The following is a 20,108-nucleotide window of genomic DNA, read 5'->3' on the forward strand; positions in this document are numbered from 1 at the left end:
TTGATTTGAGTGTCAGCCCGGGAGGGAGTAGCTTGCAACTTTATTGCAGTTATCGGCTGTAATGGTGCTAAGTCATAACTCCTTAGGTGTTACCTTGTATATCACATGCTAATCCGTCTGACATAGTTTTTAAAGGAAACCTATTTCAACACAGCCCGCCCGCCGCCTCGTGAAGCAGCTCTTCCACATTCGCACAAAAGAGCGTGAACCGATTTTTTTTTTTCTAATTCGCTCATTCTGACGCCGCGGGAAAAATTACATAAGGCGCTGATGACGACTTCTAAAGCGCTTTAAAAAAATGCACCCATCGCGGGAAAAAAAAATAAAATTAAAAAAAACCTCCAAACCTCTCAAGATCAGAATAAATAAAAAAACAAAAATCAAACAAAACAAAACCAAAAAACAATCAAACAACAACAACAAAAACTAAACCAAAAGACCCAAAAAACCACAACTTTCCTTCTTTCTCCCGGAGGCCGTGACGCTCCGCCCGAGGGGTTCAGCGCCGGTGTCCCCCCGTGCGGAGAGGCGCCGACGGCCGCTCCACGCTGCGGGGACGAGACGCGCCGCGCTCGGGGGAGCGGCGTCTCACGGCGGAGGCGGCTGCGGTGCCGTGTTGTTGTGCCGTGTTGTGTTGGTGTGGTGTCGTGTTGTACCGTGTTGTTTCGCGGGATGCAGCGCTCCGGGGCCGCGGGAGGGGCGGGAGGCAGGTGCGGGGGGGAGGGGGGTGGCGCGTGAAGTCACCTCCGCCCGTCCCCGCGGGCCCCGCCCCCTCCCGCGCTTCCCGCGCGGCCCTTTCTCCCTTAAAAGGACAACGGGGCGCGCGCAGCCGGAGAGGGCTCGATTGAGCACAATGGGGCCGTGGGAACGGCGCCTGCGCAGAGCGGCGAGGGGGCGGGGCGGGCAGGGGAGTGTGGGCGGGAGGGGTGGGGGGGCTGGCGCGCGCGCGCGCCCCCGCCCGCGGCCGGCGGCAGAGCGCGGGGAGCCGGGAGCGCGCGCAGCGGCGGGAGCGCCGCGCACCGCACGGGTGTGTGTTGGTGGGCGCAGCGCGGCGGTGAGTGACTACTTTCCCTTGGCTCCTCGGTGGGGAGGGAGGGAGGAAAAGTACAGGCGAGAGCGGACGGCGGGTTTAAACTTTTAGCTTTTGGGGGATTTAATATTTTTTGTTGTTGTTGGGATTTCTTTTTTTTTCTTTTTTTTTTTTTTTAAATCCAGCAGCCGGTGGTTTCTGTTCCACACAAGTTTTACTGTCCTGGAGCGTGTCTGCAGTTTCTGTAGCGGCAAAAAGACTTTGCCTCCTTGAAACTGTTTGACACGCGTGGCTTCTGCGCGCGGCGTTTTCCCCTTTTCTTTTTCATCTATTAGTGGAGTTTTAAATGAGGTGCGGGCGGGGAGAAACGCCCCCCGCATTGTTGCAGACCCTTCCCGATAATTCTGACTTGTCCTCCCCACCCCAAAGTACGGTTAAAGCCTTTAGGGGGAACGAGTAGCTGGTTTCCTACGACTTAACTTCGAAAGCGGTCCCAAGATGCGGAGCGGGTTGGGAAAGCTGGGCTGCCTGGCGATGACGGGCTGCACGGCGCCTTTCCCGGGCCGCGGCTGCCCATCCTCGCCACGCGGACGGCGTGTCCCCGCCGGCCGTGCCTGCCCGGTGCGGAGCGGGTGCCGCAGGTGCGGCCCCGGGTGCGCCCCGCAGCGCACACCTGTAGCGCCGGCGAGCACAACTTGGTGCCAGCGGCGCGCCGGAGGGGAGGGGGGGGCCGCCGGTGCCCGCCATCCCTCCCTCACCGTGTTTCACGGCGGGGAGAGCCGGCAGCTGCTTTTCTGTTATCACTACTACTCGCGGAGAGGTCGGAGTGTGTGCACGCCCCGAGACGGGGCAAAACGCGTGTCTGTGGGCTGGTGTGTGACACGTGCTGTCGGTCGCGCAGGTCGCGGCGTGGGGCCTCTCCCCCTCCTGCCCCCGGCCCGGTGCGCGGCGTTGCCAGCGTGGGGAGGACAGTGTGGCGGGCGGCGATGGCGTCCTGCCGTTCCCGCAGCCCAGCGCCGCTTCAAGTCGCTCCGGTCCCCGCCGGCGTGTGCCTGTGCCCGGCGCCAACAAGTTTTAACTCTCGGCTCCGGGAGGCGTTTGTGCGGAGCGGGAGTGGGGCGGGCGGCGTGCCCCCGGCGCGGCACGTAGGCAGCGCCCGGCTGCAGGGAAAACAAAGGGCTCGCATGTGCTGCGGGCGGCGCGGCTCCCGGCGCGCCGGGGGTGGGGGGGGGGCCGCGCCGGGGCGGGGGGGGGCTCGGCCCTGGCGCCTGGGGGTTGTCGGTGGGGGTGACACTTGTTCCGCGCGGGACAGTGTTTTTCAGGGGGCTGGCTGCCGTTTTTGGAGGAGTTTGGAGGGGCGGCGAAACTTTGGATGCGCCCGCGCTCCCCGTGTCACCGCCGCGCCGCACGCACGGCGCCGGGGCGGGCGGGGGAGCCCCGCCGGCCGCCCCGGGGCTGCCGCGGGGTCGGGGGTCCGGGGGAGGGTCTGTGTGGCCCCCGCCGCGGCGTGACCGCGTTGCTGGGAGGTCTGCGACGGCCCTTTGAAGTGAAACTGTTGCCATGTTTGAATTACGTCAGGGCCGAGCCATGAGGAACCGGCGCGGGGCGGGGGGGGGAGGACGGGACCGGAGAAGGGGGCGGCGGCCGTCACCTCGCCGGGACGGGGGTCCCGGTGCTCGGCAGTGCGGCTGGATCCGCGCTTCCCGCCGCTTCCCCCGGTGCCGGATGGGGCGCCTGCACCGAGACCGCGTGGTGGGGCGGTGTTTGCAGCGCGGGGGCCGCCTCGGAGCGCCCACCTTCGCGCTCGGGGCTTTCCTCCCCGGCGCGCCGCCTTCCCCTTCCTGCGCTCTTCTCATTTATTTTTAATTTTTGTTCGTCTTTCGGCGAGTTGAACGCTTGGCAGCCCCGCGGAGGGAGGGAGGGAGGGAGGGGAGGCGCGGCCACCCGCGTGTGCGCTCCCGCGGCTCCACCTGACCGGCGGGGCCGCCCGCGAAAGTAGGTCGTTCGCCCCGGGAGGGTCTTTGTTCCCGCTCCGGCCCCGGCCCCAGCCCCGCCGGCGGTAACGGGGGGGAGCGGGGCCGTGCCCGGGGCCGGCGCTTTCCCCGCGCCACGCGGTGCCCGGCGGAAAGCGGCGGGAGCGGCGCGACCGGGCTGTGCCGTTTCGGGCATCTCTCACTCGCTATTGTTTTGTTTTTGTTTTAAACTTGCGGTGTTTTGCGCCGAGGAAGTGCTCCCAGTCGCGCTCTCCCTTTCGTGAGGTAAAAGTTGCCGACTCCTCTCGTACATCCATCTCGTGAAGGGGATTTAAAGGGACCTGCCAAACCTGTTGTTTACTCGGGCCGTCCCTTAACGCAGCGAGCTGGGCTGAATCCCGCCTGCCCCTGGGCTCCCCCGGTGGCTCTTTCCTGGCGGGAACGGCCCCGGTTCATACTATTAAGAGCCTTGTCTGCTTCAGTCTGCTGGCAGCCCGTCCTTCCGACCCAAATTATTTAATAATCATTACAATTGCAAAGAAGTTTGGAGCTGCGCTATGGCTGCGCAGGCAGCTGGCGCAGGATGCTGCCCCCCAACCTGGCGCTGTGCGCCTGGAACACGTGTCTCTCTGGGCTCAAGGCCGGGCCCTGCCACCGTCCCCTCGTGGCTGGGGAGTGGGGAAGAGAAGGCCCAGCGTCCTGAATTGAGCCCAGAACTGCAATAGCATTGCACTTGGGGTGGAGAGCGAGTAACTTGCTTGAGTGCAACCAGTGATGCTCTCTTTTTCATTTTGAGTTTTAATTCGGTGCTTACGAAGGTGGCAGTGCAGCTGGATCCGTTTGATGGCCATGGAGACAACTCTTTAACTCATTGATAAGGCACACTAGGAGAGCAGTGCTTCCTCAGCGAACTCCTTCACTACTGTGTGTGTACTTACAGAGGTGAGACAGTTTCTGTCAGCCATGTGCTGGGTGTGTGCACCCCTTTCCAATCTGGACACAGTTTCACTGTGTAGTTTACAGCTTTTTTAAGTAAAGAGAACAAGATCGCACAAACTCTGCACCATAGGGACAGACAGTGAACTGGAAACCTTTCTGCTGACACCAGTGGACACTGACCTCCTTTGGCACGCAGGTAAATTCTAGGTTTCTTGAGATCTGTGGTATGTGGTAGAGAATCAGCAAGTAGCAAGTCGGAATTTTCAAACACACTCACAGGCATGCAGCATCCAGCTCCCACTGAAAGTAGGTGGGATTGAGTGCCAGTGCCTCTGGGAAAAATTCCTCCTCACTTCATTCTCCAAAAGGAGCTAATTGCCTATGTGATCAGTCTTCCTTTAAGAAGAAAATATCACTGATTTCTTAGTAGAAGACGTTAAAAGAGATGATAAATTCACAGATGTTAAAAATAAAGTTAAAACTGTAATGGTTTGTCTTACTCGTGCTAAACAGCTCTTTGTTACCAAACTCTGCTTTGCATTGATTCTTAACACCTGATGCTTTGTACCTCTTTCTTAACGAGATGAACAACATACACATGGTTCTACTTGACAATCAGCTTCACACTTGCACCTCTTGTAGCACTTACATTTTAACACAAAAAAGAAGCCAGGGAGCTGGGGCTTGAAAGTTGAGTGGTTATGCAGAATGCATGAGCAGGACTCCATTTCACAGCTTAAGCCTTTGCCATTTTAGAATGTGCTCAGTCCAAAGTCCAAGTGGAATTATCAGTAATATTACTTAATGAAATGAAAATGTATCCTTTTTAATGAAGTCATTTCAGCTGTTCTGCCAAATAATTACTACACCTTCTGTTCAAATCCCTGTCTAGGTATGTTACCTTCTTTAAAAAAAAACAAACAAAAAACCCCAGCCAAAAAACACAAACCAAAACTGTTCAGTGTCTCATGATCACAAGTGTCTGTGATGCTTTCTCAGTAGCAGGTGATTGCAAACAGCATCATAACAGTTGTGGTGACTGTTTTCAGATAAGCATCGCAGACAACTCCAGCGCTTGTTTGAGAACATCCCAGATTCTCCTTGTTGGGCTCATGCTCAGACTGAGCATGATGTTAGTTATGCAACAGGGAGCAGGGGGAGTCATCTTTCAAGATGGAATGTCTGCAGGTGGGACAGGTTAGGTATTTTTTTTTCTTTTTAACCCCTATGCAAATCTTACTGATTACTGTTTTCATGCTTTGGCCTCTCTCTTCTGGAGGACTAACCACATGGCAGTTTAGAGGAACACCCAAGTGACTTAGCCCTTCAATTCTGTAGTTTAAGTGGGCTAGGAACTTACTTCCCAGTGAAGAGCAGCAGGTAACTAGGCTCCTTTGTGACTTGATTGCTCCTGAAAACTTAACTCAGAACAGCTTGTGACCCAGCCAGGATGCTGTGAATGCTCAAACACGGGAAAGAAATGTCCAATTTGATTTTTGGTACGTGGTTAGTATTTGCTGCCAGTTGCATCTGGTGTGCTAAGATTTTACTGCAGCTCTGAGCACGCGACAGTAGCTGTGGACAACTACCAGCAAAGGAGTGAGTTACTTATTTTGGCAGAGAAAAGATTCCTGAAATGTAGTTTTGAGTTTTGCTGGTTTTGCTCAGGACATCAAGTGCTGACAACTCCACAGCATGCTGTTATATTCAGATGTGTCCTAGGCTGTAATGGCCAAATACAGCTTTCCTCCAAGTAAAGTTGTTTTGGGTGGAGAGAGGAAGGGAAATGGAAGGAAAATCTGAGGATATAGGGGGCCAGAGGAGTGTACAGTATGCCCAATGCTAGGTTATGGGTGTTGGAAACTAGTCACTCTTTTTTGAGCTATAAGGACAGATGACCGAGTAAAAGAAATGTTGCTGCAGATAATGAAATTGCATTTTCAGATGACCCCAATTAGATTGGTCTCTTATGTCCTTGGAGCATTCTGGCTTTGTGCATGTTAAAGTGTTTTTTGGGGGGTCCAATTTTAACTTCTGTTCCAAGGGGGTTTTTTTGCAGCATGTAAACTCATGGTGGAGGTATGTTTACATTGAGTCTCTGATATAGATCAGCTCCTCTGTTGATGTACAGTTTTCTGTCCTACAGTTGATTTTCAGTAGAGGTATTGCAGTTTATTTCAGCAGAGGGACAGGCCCAAGAATTTATTGCGAGAAACAACTCTGCTCCTGGCGCCTTAGACAGCTCTGGAAGCATTTTTCGTGTGTGTGCATGTGCCTGGGTGTATGCACTTGCAGATGCAAAAGGCAGAGCATGTATATTCCTTCTGTATTAAGGCATCTGTTTCTTTCCCTTTAAAAGAAAAAAAAATCATACCATTTTGGCTATGTTTCTTAGTTCCAATGTGATGCTATAGAGACAACAATTGTGAGATTTTTACTGACAGGAACCGGCTGCATCAACATATGTAGGCTAGATCGTATTTTTTTGTAGACCAACTTGAGGGAGGCTGTGCCAAGGCTGTTTTGTACACATAAAGGCAAATCAAATTGTTCTCCTCTTCTCTGTCAATGTACTGGCAGTTTTGGGTTGTACAAAGGGTGAATAATTCAGGGTCAGAATGAGGAAATAGGAAGAGAGGAAGGTATTGAGTAGTTGGACCGGCATCCCTCTGCTCTCCCATAACTCCAGGGAATGTTTCTCTTTCATCTTTGCAAGAAGCAGGTGAGCACGTTCATTCCAACTGGCCTGATAATTGTGTTACAAAGGGAGACATGCCTGCCTTCTAGGAATTCCATCCTTTCTATTATAAAAGGTTTTCATTCTTCTTGGGTGATCAGAAAGAATGCAGAAGGAATCTGGAAAAGCAAATGGAAGTGGCTCAGCTTACTTTAAAATCTAAGAGTTCAGAAGTTCTTCCATAAATTGAAAACTTAATGAGTATCTGAAGCAATGCCTCCTTCTAATTTAGATCATCAAATTAAATTTTGCAAAGAAAACTAAGCACTAAATTCTAGTCCTGACAGGCAACAAAAGCATGAAACTATTTTCACACATGTAATGATGCATGCTGCTTTGTACCAACCTTTCACAAAGGTAATAAGCAGGGTGTGGAGATTCTTTTATTTCCCATCTACTTTATTGTTCTCTTCCTAACTCCAAATTTTTTTGCAAGACAAGTTTCTGGTTTTGATGCTGCTTTTCCAAAAGTGAGAGGGTAGAGTAATGGAGAGAGGTTTTTCCTGTAGCCTTTTCTGAGTCCATTCAAGTTGCTGAAGCAGAACTTGGGGGAATAGGAACTTCTGCAGGGAGAAGCTGCAGAGAGGGAGACCAGGGAGGAGGAGGAGGAGAAACACTTTTCCCCTAACTTGGGGGAATACAGCTTCCCTGCTAATGCAGGTAAATCTCCATTTCTGTAGAATGACAGATACGCTCCGCTGAGATTTCTGATTTGTGGCTGGTGAGCTGTCCCTTTCACTTCTCGCAAGTGCTGATTTAAAAAATGTCATATATATTTTAATAACATGCTTAAATTTGGCAAATAATAACAAGCTTAAGTAACATTAATAATGTGCTTAGATTTGGCAAAATTATGTTGTGTAATTCTTTCTAATTTCTGTGCAAGTTACTTACTTCCTACTTGCCATCTTTTTATCTGTCCCAGATTTCACATGGTTAAAATACCACAGCTAAGATTCAGGTGTTCGGGTAGCTGGCAGTCTAACTCCCTGGTTCTAATTTGAGATCTAAATAGCAAAGCTTTCAAGTTAAAACCTTTCAAAGGGCACAGTCTTATATACTTCTAAGTGCATATTAGCTATTAAGCTCTCCAGCTGACAGAATATTTAGTGTATAATGGTCAAATGGCAACTGTTTAGGATTAAATCTGTGACTGAACTGACGCCTTCCATTTATAACTGCACTTCAATGCAGTTGTCAGAGAAATCTGTTTAACTTGTGGTTTTGCTACTAGCTCTTCCCCATTCAGGCATGATGTATGGTAATACTGTTGCTGACCATTCATCAAGTGGGAAACAGATGGCACTAGTTTCCCTTCTATTGAAGGATGGTGTTGAAAGGCCGCTCCTGTGAGAATGGCAGCAATGATGCAAAACAAAATATTTTCAGAATATGTGTTTGGTGCCAGTCTTTGCCAGAACATTAATATATCTTGTTCTACTGTGGTGTAAATACCAGCTGGTGACAGAGATCATCTTATCAGCGTCTGGATTTCTGGAAGAATCTGGGTTAGAAAGTAAATCACGTTGTTGATGTTGATACGAGTTCTGTGCTTGCCATGCAGCAGTCAAGATGTACTTGCTGCATAAGTTTTGCAGCATTGGTGAACCTTGTGTCTGCAATTAGTCTTGAACTTTCTAAATAAAAGTACCAGACCATGGATTTAACATTGGGGTAGTCAAACAACATCTAAAATTGCTGTTTGGAAGTTGAAAATTCCCAGATGAGTATGCTGTTGGATCTCCGGAGGCTTGTTAAAGTGTTCATAATAGAGTGTCTCTTGGAGAAGCACATCAGATGCTAAGAAACAAAATACATACTTCTGAGTGTTTGCCTACACACTGTTGCGTATTTGCCTTCACAGGGCAGGGATACTGACCTGACTGGGTTGTGCTTTAGTTTGCTATGTGTCCCTGAAAACACACCCAGCAGAAGCTGAGAGTAGTAACCATCCCTCAGTGAGCCCATTCAGCGGGTCATGGACTGCGTACCTGCTGCCACCCGCACTGGATACTGTACCTGCTCATGGCTTCCAGGCCACTGCTGTGCTAGCGCAGGGAGCAGTGTATGTTCTGAAAAGCCTGGCAGCGTTTGGGGTGAGTTTGCTGGATATTTGCACAAGTCATCTTTGGGAGAACGTAGCCCTAGGTGAGTGTGGTGCAAATGTGAAGAAAGGAATACAGCACCTCAAGCCTGTGGTAGACAGCATGAGCTGGGACGGGGAAGGAGACACCTATCCCCTCCATCTCTCTCCTAAGCTTGGAGGATCTCTTTGGCATTCAGCTGGCACTAGTCCCTTGCCATTAACAGGCTTTGCAAAGTCAAGACAAGCCTTATGGGGAGTTGACTGGTGTCTTCCTAAGTGTTTTTGCAGTGGTAATTGCAAGGAGACTCAACCTCAGTGGGCACCAAGTGGTCTTGTGTGTGCTATACTGAAATGTAAACATATACACTCTCAGCTGGATATGGGTTCCTTAATGGATTTTGTGTAAGAGTATTAACCAAAAATATTGGATACAGTTTTTGCTTTTCTCTTATTCTCACAGCTTGGGAAACTCTGTGTTTATTTTGCAGTACTGCTGTGCTCTTGATCTTCCCCTCTGGGGTTAGTGGGGGGGATGTGTTTTCACCTCTGTGTGTAGAAGACTGTGCTAGGCCTGGGTGGTTTACTAGCTTTTGCTGTGGTCCCACAAAAATGCACAGAATCTCTTTTCCTTGCACAAAATCTCTCTGCAGTAAAGTAAGCACAATGCTACATACAGTTGTTTTGTGGAAGCATGTTTTTGACCTCACCTGAACCTGCTTTTCAAATTATTTTATTGCCATAATGATGTGGCAAGTCTTGGCAGTGTAGACTGAAGATTTGAGATTAATTTTCTCTGTCCCACTGGAAGATATTAGAATTACACTCCTTACCTTCCTGCAGGTGGAAGATTTGGAGACACATGCCTATGCCACATACATTAACCAGTAACCCAGGTTAGGTTGCTGGGACTTGGCAGTCCTTGGGACTGGGAAGTGACTGGGAGTTCCCTCTCACTAGACTAGCCCACAAGTGATGGAGATGCTCCTTTGCCAAAAGTCCTGCCTGAGCTACTGGGTCTTTCAGTAGCATTTGTGGGAAGGTCAGTTAGTTTTCTGGTAGTTTCTACGAAACTATAACGACTTGGTCTTTTGTTAAGGGAAGAGGGGGAAATGTGTTATTTGCAGGGCTCCATGCAATTTTAATTTTTTAAAAGCAGAAGTTCCCAGCAGTGGGAACCTGTTCTCACGGAGCTTCCTGCAGCCAGTGGCCTGTCCCCTTCTGAGCAGATAGTGTGTTATAAGCAGCAGGGGTGGCTGCTCAGTCCCTGCAGCAGGTGGTTGAGACAAACCTTGCACCAGGGTCTGTTCAAAAGAGAACTTCTTGGAACAGTCCTTGCCTGTGTTATGAGGCAGAGGCTGTGTGGCCTGTGAGGACTTGCTGTGTGTCCAGGCCCAGCGCCAGAAAAGCACCAGCTTTGCTCAGTTGTTGGTTTGGTTTTTTGAAGTGCTGTGGGAACTGTGTTTGCTCTGACAGCTTCTCATGCCGTGTCAGACTGTGCCTAACAGGAATCTGCACTGGGGAGTAGCTGGCACCAGTGGAGAACTTGTTGGTGGTGGGGACATCATGTGTTGAAAGGGTCTGTGTCGTAGGGACTGCAGTAAATCCACTTGTGAGTAACTTGAAAAGTTTCTGCCTGGAAAACAGCCTCACTGCATGATACCTGCTCTGATAGCAAATCCTAGCTTAGGAAAAGAATAGGCAGACCTGTGAGAGCAGGATGGCATTTTTGGCTTTCTGTGTTGGTGCTGAGTTTGCAGAGCTGGTGGTTAAAAAATTCCCTGTAACTGGAGTTCCAGGGTTATTGGCAGCAATGTGTGGTAGGCACATGCTGAGATGTGCCCCAGGGTCTTGCTCCCTGGCCCTTTTCTAGCTAGGTTTGCTTCCCATGGAAAGCAGGGTGGGGAAGGCAGGAGGGTGAGAACAGAGCATGTGCTGACATGGATCTGGGATGTGGCTGGGATGCTCACCCGGGCCTGAGAACAGAGCAGTGCTCCTTGGTCCTGCAGCGCAGACATGGCCACTGAGGGCTGGGTGGGACTCCACCCTGCTGTTTTTAGAGTGGCTTTTCAGGTATGTCTGCCCTACAGCCTCGAGGTATGACTGCAGCTCATTTGAAATGACTCCTACTCACTTTCAGCAAGGTTTGGCAGGGCTGTTTCCAACCAACACCGGTGGTGGTGACGAGGTAGTTCCAGTGACCTGGAGTTCAGCTGCCAGTTCCTTATCCAGGAGCTCAGGCAGATTCACATGGCCTGTCCTGCAGCCTGTTTTACCACATACATAGGGCTTTCATTAGCCAAGTCAGCTGCATTCACAGCTCTGGGTTGTGCTGTTCTAGATGTGCCCTTAGAGTAGATTCGTGCAGTAAATGAGGTTGTTACGAGTCCTGCTGGGTATTGCTTAATATCCCAGCTGTTAATTACATAATTTTTTTAACAAGTGCATTCTAGATGCCTCTGCTCTTCTGAGGCAACATGGCATAAAAAAAATGGTGCCCCACTCTAGCAGTTTCCCACCTGAATTATAGTTTACCTTTGCCCAGGTTTTTCTTTCAGTATCTACAGTGATAAGTAACACCAGTTTCTCTTTGTTTTCACAGGCTACTGCTGGGAGGAAAAGATGTTTGGCTTTCACAAACCGAAGATGTATCGCAGTATAGAGGGCTGCTGTATTTGCAGAGCTAAGTCTTCCAGTTCCCGTTTCACTGACAGCAAACGTTATGAAAAGGATTTCCAGAATTGTTTTGGGTAAGATTCTTTCTTTAGTCAACGTCGTGGTCAGTTGTGACATTGATCTCCGGGCCTCTAACCTGGTGTGCTGTCCTTGCTCTATAAGACTGAAAGATTAGGTTAGCAGAGGTGAGTGGTGGGAAAAGCCTGCCTGTGGCTTCCTCACAGCTTTCCTGAGCAGACAAGGAGAGGCTGGATCCTCTGCTGCTGTGTACGGTACCATTTTAGTTTTGGTCTGCTGTCACTGCCCATGGAGAGCTGTTAATTCCTAACAGCAAAGTTTTGGGCTCATGCCTCACCCACCTCACAGCACATGCAGGGATTTAAACCCCTCTCAAACTGTGCATTTTTCGCTTGTTCCACAGAGGTGTAAATACCTACACGAAATGATGAACTGTACAGGTCCATGGAGGCTCTCTGTGGCTCTGAAGATTCAAGAATGTTAGATAAAACTTGAGGAGAAATATTTAGGAGTTTCAGCAGCGTTTATGTGAAGGACTTGTTATGGATATTGGTGTCTTTGTTCAAATAGGACATGTCAACAAGTAATTAAAACTTCTCGTTTTAAACCCCTTCTAATGGAAAAAACGAGCATCAAGTAATTAGCTTTCAAATTAGGTAATGTTGCTCGAAAGCACTGGTAATAAAACTATAAATACAAGTGATTTCTTGTGCCAATTACTGTGACCTTTTAAATTTTTTAAATTACTTTCGAAGAGCTTTGAAATTATGTATAAATATCTCCCTCTTCCCCTCTTTTTCTAGAAACACTACTTTCATGTACAACTTTATAGTACTTTGTATTTACCAGGGATTTTTGTACATAAGTCTGGTGGTGACAGTTTTCCTTATCATATTTCTTGACTACTGTCCTTGGCAGTCAAAGACTGTGTGAAGATACATTGCTTTTTTTTTTTTGGTTGTTGTTAACTACAGTAAAGCAGCTTGCAGTGTACCAGGGCCATTGGTCTCATGCTTTCTGTTTGCCAAGGTAAAAATGCAGTCTTAACACTGAGCAAATATCTAAGCCTGCCCCATTCATCTATAAATCTTCAAAGTCTTCCTATTTAAATTGCTTGTAAAATTCTACAAGGTTTCCCCTTTATATTTCTTTTAGCAAGGATTAGCAGTAGAGATGATTCCTGAAGAAAGCTTGTTAAAGGGAGCGAGTATTGCTGTCATTCCAGTGACTGCTGTTTCTGAAACCTTATCCTGTGCTTATGTGGGAGTGTGTTAGGTGGTATTTGTTACTCATCCTTGAAGCTCTGTGAGAAAGTTAAGACCTGAGTAAGCTGTTCATGTTTGTTCCCAAATGTACGTTTGAAGAACATGATTATTCCTCCTTCTTCAGTCAAACTAACAAACCCACTGGAACTGTGTGTTGTTTTCTGGTTTTTGGGGGAAAGAACCCCAAAACCTGAAGGTGACAGGACTGCTGTTTTCAGTGCCCCTCTGGAGGCAGATTATGACACCTTTTATTTCTGTGTGGAATAGTGCTTTTTGAAAGTGAGACCTGGTCTTTAAATGGCAATGTTTGAGCACCCCAGATGACTTGTAATGCCCGAAAAACAGAGCTTCAGAACTCCTCTTATTCATCAATTTTTATGCTTCTTGCTGTTATCAAGTGGAGGTATGCTTTTATTAACTGTAGTTAAGTGATTTTTCCTTTTGTTTTTACCAGGCTCCATGAGGCCCGTTCAGGAGATATTTGCAATGCCTGTGTTCTTTTGGTGAAAAGATGGAAAAAATTACCAGCAGGATCCAAAAAAAACTGGAATCACGTTAGTAATTTATTTCTCTTCATTCCCAAAACCAACTCTTTCTAGAGAGGGGAGGTGCTGGTAAAGATTTGGGGGTTGCTGTTTCCCCCACGCTCTCTCTTCCCACTCTCAGCATCTCTAAATCCTTCCTGGAGTATTTCCTATTATGTGGCTCTTACCTGCCTTCGTTTGGCTTATGTGCAAATGGTGATTATGCAAGCCCGAGATGGAGTCACAGACTGACTTACCTTGTAATTCCTTGTTTTCACAAGCTCATAACTTTGTCCAAAAGTCTCTTATGACACTCAAAACATTTCAAATTTGGCCTCTATCCAAAATGGGTTGCTTTTTCTTTTTCCAAGCAAGTGACTTGCTCCAGCAACACATAAATCAATGTCATTTAACCAGATAATTACAATGACTAATATCTCGCAGCAATTCCCACTCATATATTCTGGTTTGATACACCTAATTCAATTTGGGCCTAGGGCTGGGAAGATGATCAGGATTCCTTGTGTATGTAATAATCTTTATCCAGGAAGCCTGGATGGTAATGGCAGCCAGAACTATAGCTATCACTACTGCTAGCTTTCCTCAGAGGTTAAATTTATGATTAAAAAACCAAAAACTGCAGGGCAAATGCTTGGCAGACACTCCTAACTGTACCTGTATTAGTTCAAACAACTGTTGTGGGCTAAACTGAATTTGTCAAAAATGGTAAGTTGGCAAAAGTTGAACTAAATGGGCTTTTAAAACTAGTTTCTGCGTTTCCCTGCAGACTCAGCCTCTTACAAGCCAGATTTAAATGAAACATAAGAGTGTCACAGCACAGAACTGCCTTGGATTAACTAAATTGGTTTTGAGCACCCTCAGCCAAGTCAGTACAGGTGCCTTGACTGGGGCAGTATCTGGGCATGATGCAAAAGTGTTAGGCATGCATTTTCTGTGTTGTAGGTGGTAGATGCCAGGGCTGGACCCAGTCTTAAAACAACATTGAAACCAAAGAAAATGAAAACTCTGTCTGGAAGCAGAATAAAGAGCAATCAAATCAGCAAACTGCAAAAGGAATTCAAGCGGCACAGTAAGTGGATCCAGAGAGATTTTGGCAATAAACTTTAGCCTCCCCTCACATAGCTTACAGTTAACTGGCCAAGTTGAATCACCATCTAGATTTGATTGTACACTCACACATTTGGGCGCTGCCTGTTTTCACAACCTCTTGTTCTCTTAGACCTTGGAGAGGGGGTGGAATGAGGAGGAAGAACGTGTGTGCAGAGTGGGCTGCAAGACAGAGGTGGGGAAGTGTCAAGGGGGGAGTGTGGAGCCTGGCTTGAAAGAGTGGGCAGTTGTAGCTTATGTCCAACACTTAAATGACATGTCTCTAAAAAGAACGTTTTGGGCAAGACCCTCTTTGAAACTGAAGTTGGAAGAGGCTTCCCCCTGCTCTCAGTAATGTGCTATGGCCATTTTTCAGCTTTCTTTTCCCAAGAAGATTTTAGTCTTTTTCTTGCATACATGTTTTCAACCCAGGCTTTGTATTTAGCCTAGACTTCCCCTCGCCCACCCCTACTTTAAATTCTTACCATGTTTCCTTATACCTTCCTCTGCTCCAGTGATTTCTTTCCAGTAGCACATGGACTATTCAAATGAATTTGGATTCATAGCTTTCCAACAAAGCCATCTGCCAGCTGTATTCTAAATATATGTTGGTCCTTTAGGGTTTTTTTCTAAAGCAAACCTCCTAACTTCTTAACTGCTGCTGACTTGGTCTTCTCTCTCTTTCAATTATTCTACCTGGCTTGAAGGAGAAGTCTCCAAAGAATCAGTAAAGGTCCTGACCCAAAGAGCTTGTATCTCCTCATTCAATGTGCTGTAGGTAATCTAGTTGTGTTACTGTATCTGCTAGAGATGACAGCTGAAAGGTAGGCGAGTAGATGCTCTGTTAAGGTGTGTGTCTACAGAGAGCCCGTAGTTTACAGTCTTGATCCAGCAAAAGCTCAATACTACCTAATGCATGATGAGAATATGTATATATATATAAATATACACACACATATAATGCACTAGAGAGAAGAGCTTTATAAGACTTTACCTGAACAGGTGAGAAAGAAGATTTACAGTAAGAGAGAAAGTACTAGGTATGAAGAGCAGATCCCATTGTCTTGAAGGATCTTCAGTGATTCCAGAGCATGGCCTGCATGGGCTATGTTTGAGAGCCAGGAACTGAAGCCTGATCCTGAACCTCTTGCCAATCTCTCACGTGCCAGGACCCCCTCCAGTTCCAAGGTCTGCTTTGGAAATGCTGACATTTCCAAAGGTCTCTGTATTGAAACCTGGTGGGGGCAAGTTAAAAAAAGGGGTTGTCATTGTTAGGTTTTTCTTGTTAACTAAAAAAACTCTTTTCTCTCTGTTCCCAGTCCATGTATGACCTTTTACAACTCAGAAAGAGGCTAAGTCATTGGATGCATGTCCTCATTGTGGCATTTATTTTTTCCCCTGCAGATTCTGATGCCCACAGCACAACTTCGAGTGCCTCCCCGGCTCAGTCGCCCTGTTACAGTAACCAGTCTGACGATGGCTCTGACACAGAGATGAGCGCTGGGTCCAGCAGAACACCAGTGTTCTCCTTTTTAGATCTCACATATTGGAAAAGGTAAAAAGGTGCACTCTGCAGGTGGTGACTAACGTCACATGCACACTGCTTGATTCTGCTTCTTCAGGAGTTTGTTGCTGCTGAACTATTTTTGGTTTAAGGATATAATTTAAGTCACAGAGCATTACACAATACCTGTCTGTCTTTCTTTGGGAAGAAATGCCATGTACTTGAGACATTTTCCCCTATCTCCTTCCAGTTTCTTAAATACTAATGCAGTTGCTGGAAAATATTTTTACTCGTTTTGGGAGCACCAGATAATATTCCTGTCTGTCATTATCTTTTCTTAAAACTATGCCCTGTAGATGTGATGTGTTGCCAAATACAAGAGTGTTCTCAGCTTGCCAGCAAACATAGCATTTGATTTGGTTGACCTGTGATGGTAGTCATTTGGAAAAAAACAATAAATCCTGGAGTGGGAGGAAAACCACAAGGTTTTCTGGGAGCTGACGAGCTTGTTATCTTTTATTGCATGTTGTGACACAGTAATCCCTTGTTTAGCTAATTGCTCCATTGAAATTGTTGTGACTTTGCTGCCTCCTCTCAAATAATGTTTGCAATTGCATTGTAGCCAAGGTTAGTTCAGCCCAGATAGTTGTGTATCTGAAACTTCTCTGGGAAGCAAAGTGGGAGACTTAGTTTTGCAGAGATATGTTTGGATTTTTTCTCCATATTTTTGTTTCTTCCCCAAAGCAGTGTTGTGGATTTAGACACAGACTTGTTTTTTCTTTATGAGCAGCCTTTTTGCCCCTGTCCTCTGAGCTGGAGGCTCAGTAGTGTCTGGGGTCAGACTTATTTTTTGCATGTTTGTAAATTCTGTATATTCTAAACACACAAAGTATCTGTCTCCCTGCCATTTCTTCCAGACAAAAGGTCTGCTGTGGAATTATTTACAAAGGTCGTTTTGGGGAAGTCCTCATAGACACTCATCTCTTCAAACCTTGCTGTAGCAATAAAAAGTCTGCCACTGAAAAGCCAGAACAAGAAGGACCACAATCTCCAGCAATCTCCACCCAAGAGGAGTGGTGACTTCCTTGGATAGCTGCAGAAGGTTACACAGATCCTCTTATTCTCCAGAAAAATACTAGAAAAGTGACTCTTCACTTTGGACACCTGCTATGCTGCCAAAAGACTATTCCCTAGAACTGTTTTGGGTTTTACTGCTACAATTCCACAAACTCTGAAGCCAGTTTGTATCCTTTCAGAAAGACTGTACATAATATTTAAGATGCTATGGAACACTTGGCAAAGCTGAATGCTGCTGCAAGGTTGTCTAATCTTCCCCCCACAGTCACTTCACAAGTGAACATGAGGATGGGGGTTTGTATATTAAAGTATATGTAGTTCATGTTTCTGTAATTGAAAGAAGCAGTGGTTGTAAGGTTTTTTTTTTTCTTTAAAAGTTGGTTGGTAAACTCCCTTAAATCCCCAAGAAAATATTTCATTCTTAGACATGTATGAGTCAATAAGATGAACTAATACATAGAAATGTTATAAGTCACCTCTCTAGTTATATAAATATATATTTTTAAAGGTGTGGAGATTTCACCCTGTACTACTGACTTAACAAAGACAAATATTTCATCCCTCCCTTGTGACACAGACTGGTAAACTGCAGACATGTCTACTATGAGTGGTAGCTTGCTGAGAAGGCCTCTAACATACAGTCCTCCTCAGAAGGGGTGGGAGAGCTCTCCACCTTAGCTAAGGGGAACATAGCAAAATGGGAGGTTACTTTGTTTTAAGCCATCAGCAGACACCCTGGGCGTGGTGTAATAACCAGCTAGTGGTGAGAGATGGACCAAGAAACATCTTGATGCCCAAGTTAGGTGTAAAGGATGGCCAAAACTGAGTAACTGCTCTCAGTTGGCCCTGTGCAGGTGCACTGTGACCACAAATAAGACTCCTCCTGGTTTTGGACCTGACATAGAACCAAACCCCTTGCTAAGCAAATCAGTCTCTGGTCCAGGGAATCTGATTGCAGCCTGGGGTCTGGATTCACAATTGCTGTTTTGAAACCCTTCCCCTGCAGTGCTTCTCTGTGTTTGGGTTTTGTTTTTTCTGTTTGTTTGTTTAAGCAACTGCCAGATCAATGCTTTTGTGAATACTGAATATGAAAAGTTCTGCTAAGAATGGTGCTGTGCTGAATCAAGGCAGCTCTGTTTGCATTCGCGATCAAAAGATAATACTTTCTACATAGATTCCCAGACGAGCTTATGTGCAAATCATTGTGACACTCCTTCAAACTCCCCTTTGCCTGTGGGGGGGAAGCAGCTTCCTGGAAGATTGTGCTGCAGTTTTAGCTCCCAGTTGCTTCATGTTCCTTTTATGAAGGTTTGACTTGTGTGAGTTGAATTCTGCTTTTTGTTTGTTTGTTTTTTCTGGTTTTGGGGGGAGGGGGGATTTTTTTCTTATGATTACTCTTTTGGGATATCCTACAATGGATTGCTACATGGTGTGATTCTTGGGGCTGTCCTGCACAGGGCCAGGAGTTGGAGTCGATGATCCTGATCCTGAGTTGGTCCCCTCCAACTCAGCATATTCTATGATTCTAGGCTTTCCTTTTTCTGAGAGTCATCAGCATAATACTGTGGTGGGTAGGGTTTAGGACTGGATTTCCATGTAGTCTCCATTCCTGAAATGGGAATACTTAGCAAATGAAAATATAGATAGGGAAAGATATGCAGGTTTTAAGAGGAGCCTCTGCCTTCAAAGCTTTTTTTTTTCTTTCTTTTTTCCTCTCCTTCTGTTGGGTAATCCAGCCTCTGGAGAGAAAGAAAATCAGGGGAAACAGGGCTTTGACTTATCACAGCCTTACAGCTTAGAGCTTTCATTGGACTTATTTTGCTCTTCCTAAACTCTGGAGATTCTGAAGGGAGGACAAAGCTGCTTACCTTGCTTTCATCCTCAACCGAATAGAATCATTTGGGTTGGAGAAGACCTAAGATCATCGAGTCCAGCTATAGATATAATGGATACTTGGTTGTATAAAGGCATAATTAGATTGGTCATGTCCAATAAGGGCTTGAGCGAGAGTCCTCGCTATTTTTTGCAGACACCTGTTTCATGTGAATTTGTATTTTCAGCATCAGTAATTCTGTACACCTAAGGCTGCAGTATTGGTGGTAGGATGTGCTCTGATACGAATCATCTCTTCTGTATTTATTTATTTATTGCTAGATTTCAACCACCAACTGCTTCCCCTACTCCCTCCCACCTCTTCCATTCCTGGTAGTAATGCAAAATGAACTGTATGTAGTCATGCACTTTGTATTAATGTATTAGAAATCTATGGAACCTGTTTTGTACTTTTATACTGTTCAGACACTTGTAATCGAAACTTTTTTTTACTAGGGTAATGAATAAATTTAGACTTATTTAGAAAATAAGCAACTTCTCCTCTGTTTATTACAACTCTCTTCTGTTAATTAGACTTGGTGTTGGAACCAGTCCAGGCAACCCATGTTGAACAAGACCAAGACTTTTTTTTTTTTTTTTTGAGGTGAGTGAGGTAATTCTCTTCCTATTTTATTTGGAAAGAAGAGCAGAGCAAAGGAAGGAGATGGTGTTTGTTATGATAGACAGCTGTCTCGGGGCACAATCAGAGCTTTCCCTTGGCTCTGCGTGTGCGTCAGGCATTCCTTCACTGGGAATGGGTGGTGCTGACATTGGGTGTTCGCGGGGAGCTTGCTCTCTTTCTGACTCACCATCATTCATTGAAGGCCAGCTGAAGTAACAGCGTTAAAGGGTTGGTGCTGACAGCATTTGGAAACATCCCTTTCCAGATCCAGCAGAGTCGGTGGAAGAGACTGGTGCTCCTCTACTGAAGCTGGAGCCTGGAGTGTTCCTTCCCACGACAGGCATAGTCAGCTGGATAAGCTCCAGCAGACTGGTGGGAGCAAGGTCTCTGGTAGGAGCTGTCCGTGAGTAACTGAGTTTAGAAGATAATGGGGAAAACATTGCAACTTTAGTTTGTTGCAAGAGACCATTTTGGACTTTAGTGGAGATGCTGATTTATTCCTGCTGAGACACTGGCTGTTTTCTTATAAATTGAGTTTGATGATATCCAGAGATTCATGTAGAAATCCCTTCAGAGAAAGCTCTGCATAGACTGCAAGACCACATGATTTTAGTACAAGAGCATCTATTTTTGACATATTTGACGCATCTGCTGAAGATGCCTAAACATACCTTGAGCATA

General features: G+C 46.5%; 1 protein-coding gene across 2 annotated transcripts; it reads left to right on the forward strand.

Annotated features, from left to right (window-relative positions):
* Positions 1-968: 968 nt before the first annotated feature.
* Positions 969-19,296, forward strand: SINHCAF (SIN3-HDAC complex associated factor). 2 transcript variants are annotated; one of them, XM_027680841.1, is made up of 6 exons: positions 969-1,054; positions 11,365-11,512; positions 13,176-13,275; positions 14,209-14,335; positions 15,757-15,907; positions 16,774-19,296. In XM_027680841.1, exons 2-6 carry the CDS (start codon positions 11,385-11,387, stop codon positions 16,934-16,936), a joined length of 669 nt encoding a protein of 222 aa, XP_027536642.1. In that variant the 5' UTR covers positions 969-1,054; positions 11,365-11,384; the 3' UTR covers positions 16,937-19,296. The 2 variants fall into 2 exon arrangements, with proteins under 2 accessions (XP_027536642.1, XP_027536641.1); XM_027680840.1 differs by lacking the exon at positions 969-1,054 and adding an exon at positions 4,121-4,138.
* Positions 19,297-20,108: the final 812 nt, after the last annotated feature.

Source organism: Neopelma chrysocephalum, unplaced genomic scaffold (genome assembly GCF_003984885.1).
Source record: "Neopelma chrysocephalum unplaced genomic scaffold, ASM398488v2 Primary Assembly neopelma1_59, whole genome shotgun sequence".
Taxonomy (NCBI): Eukaryota; Metazoa; Chordata; class Aves; order Passeriformes; family Pipridae; genus Neopelma; species Neopelma chrysocephalum.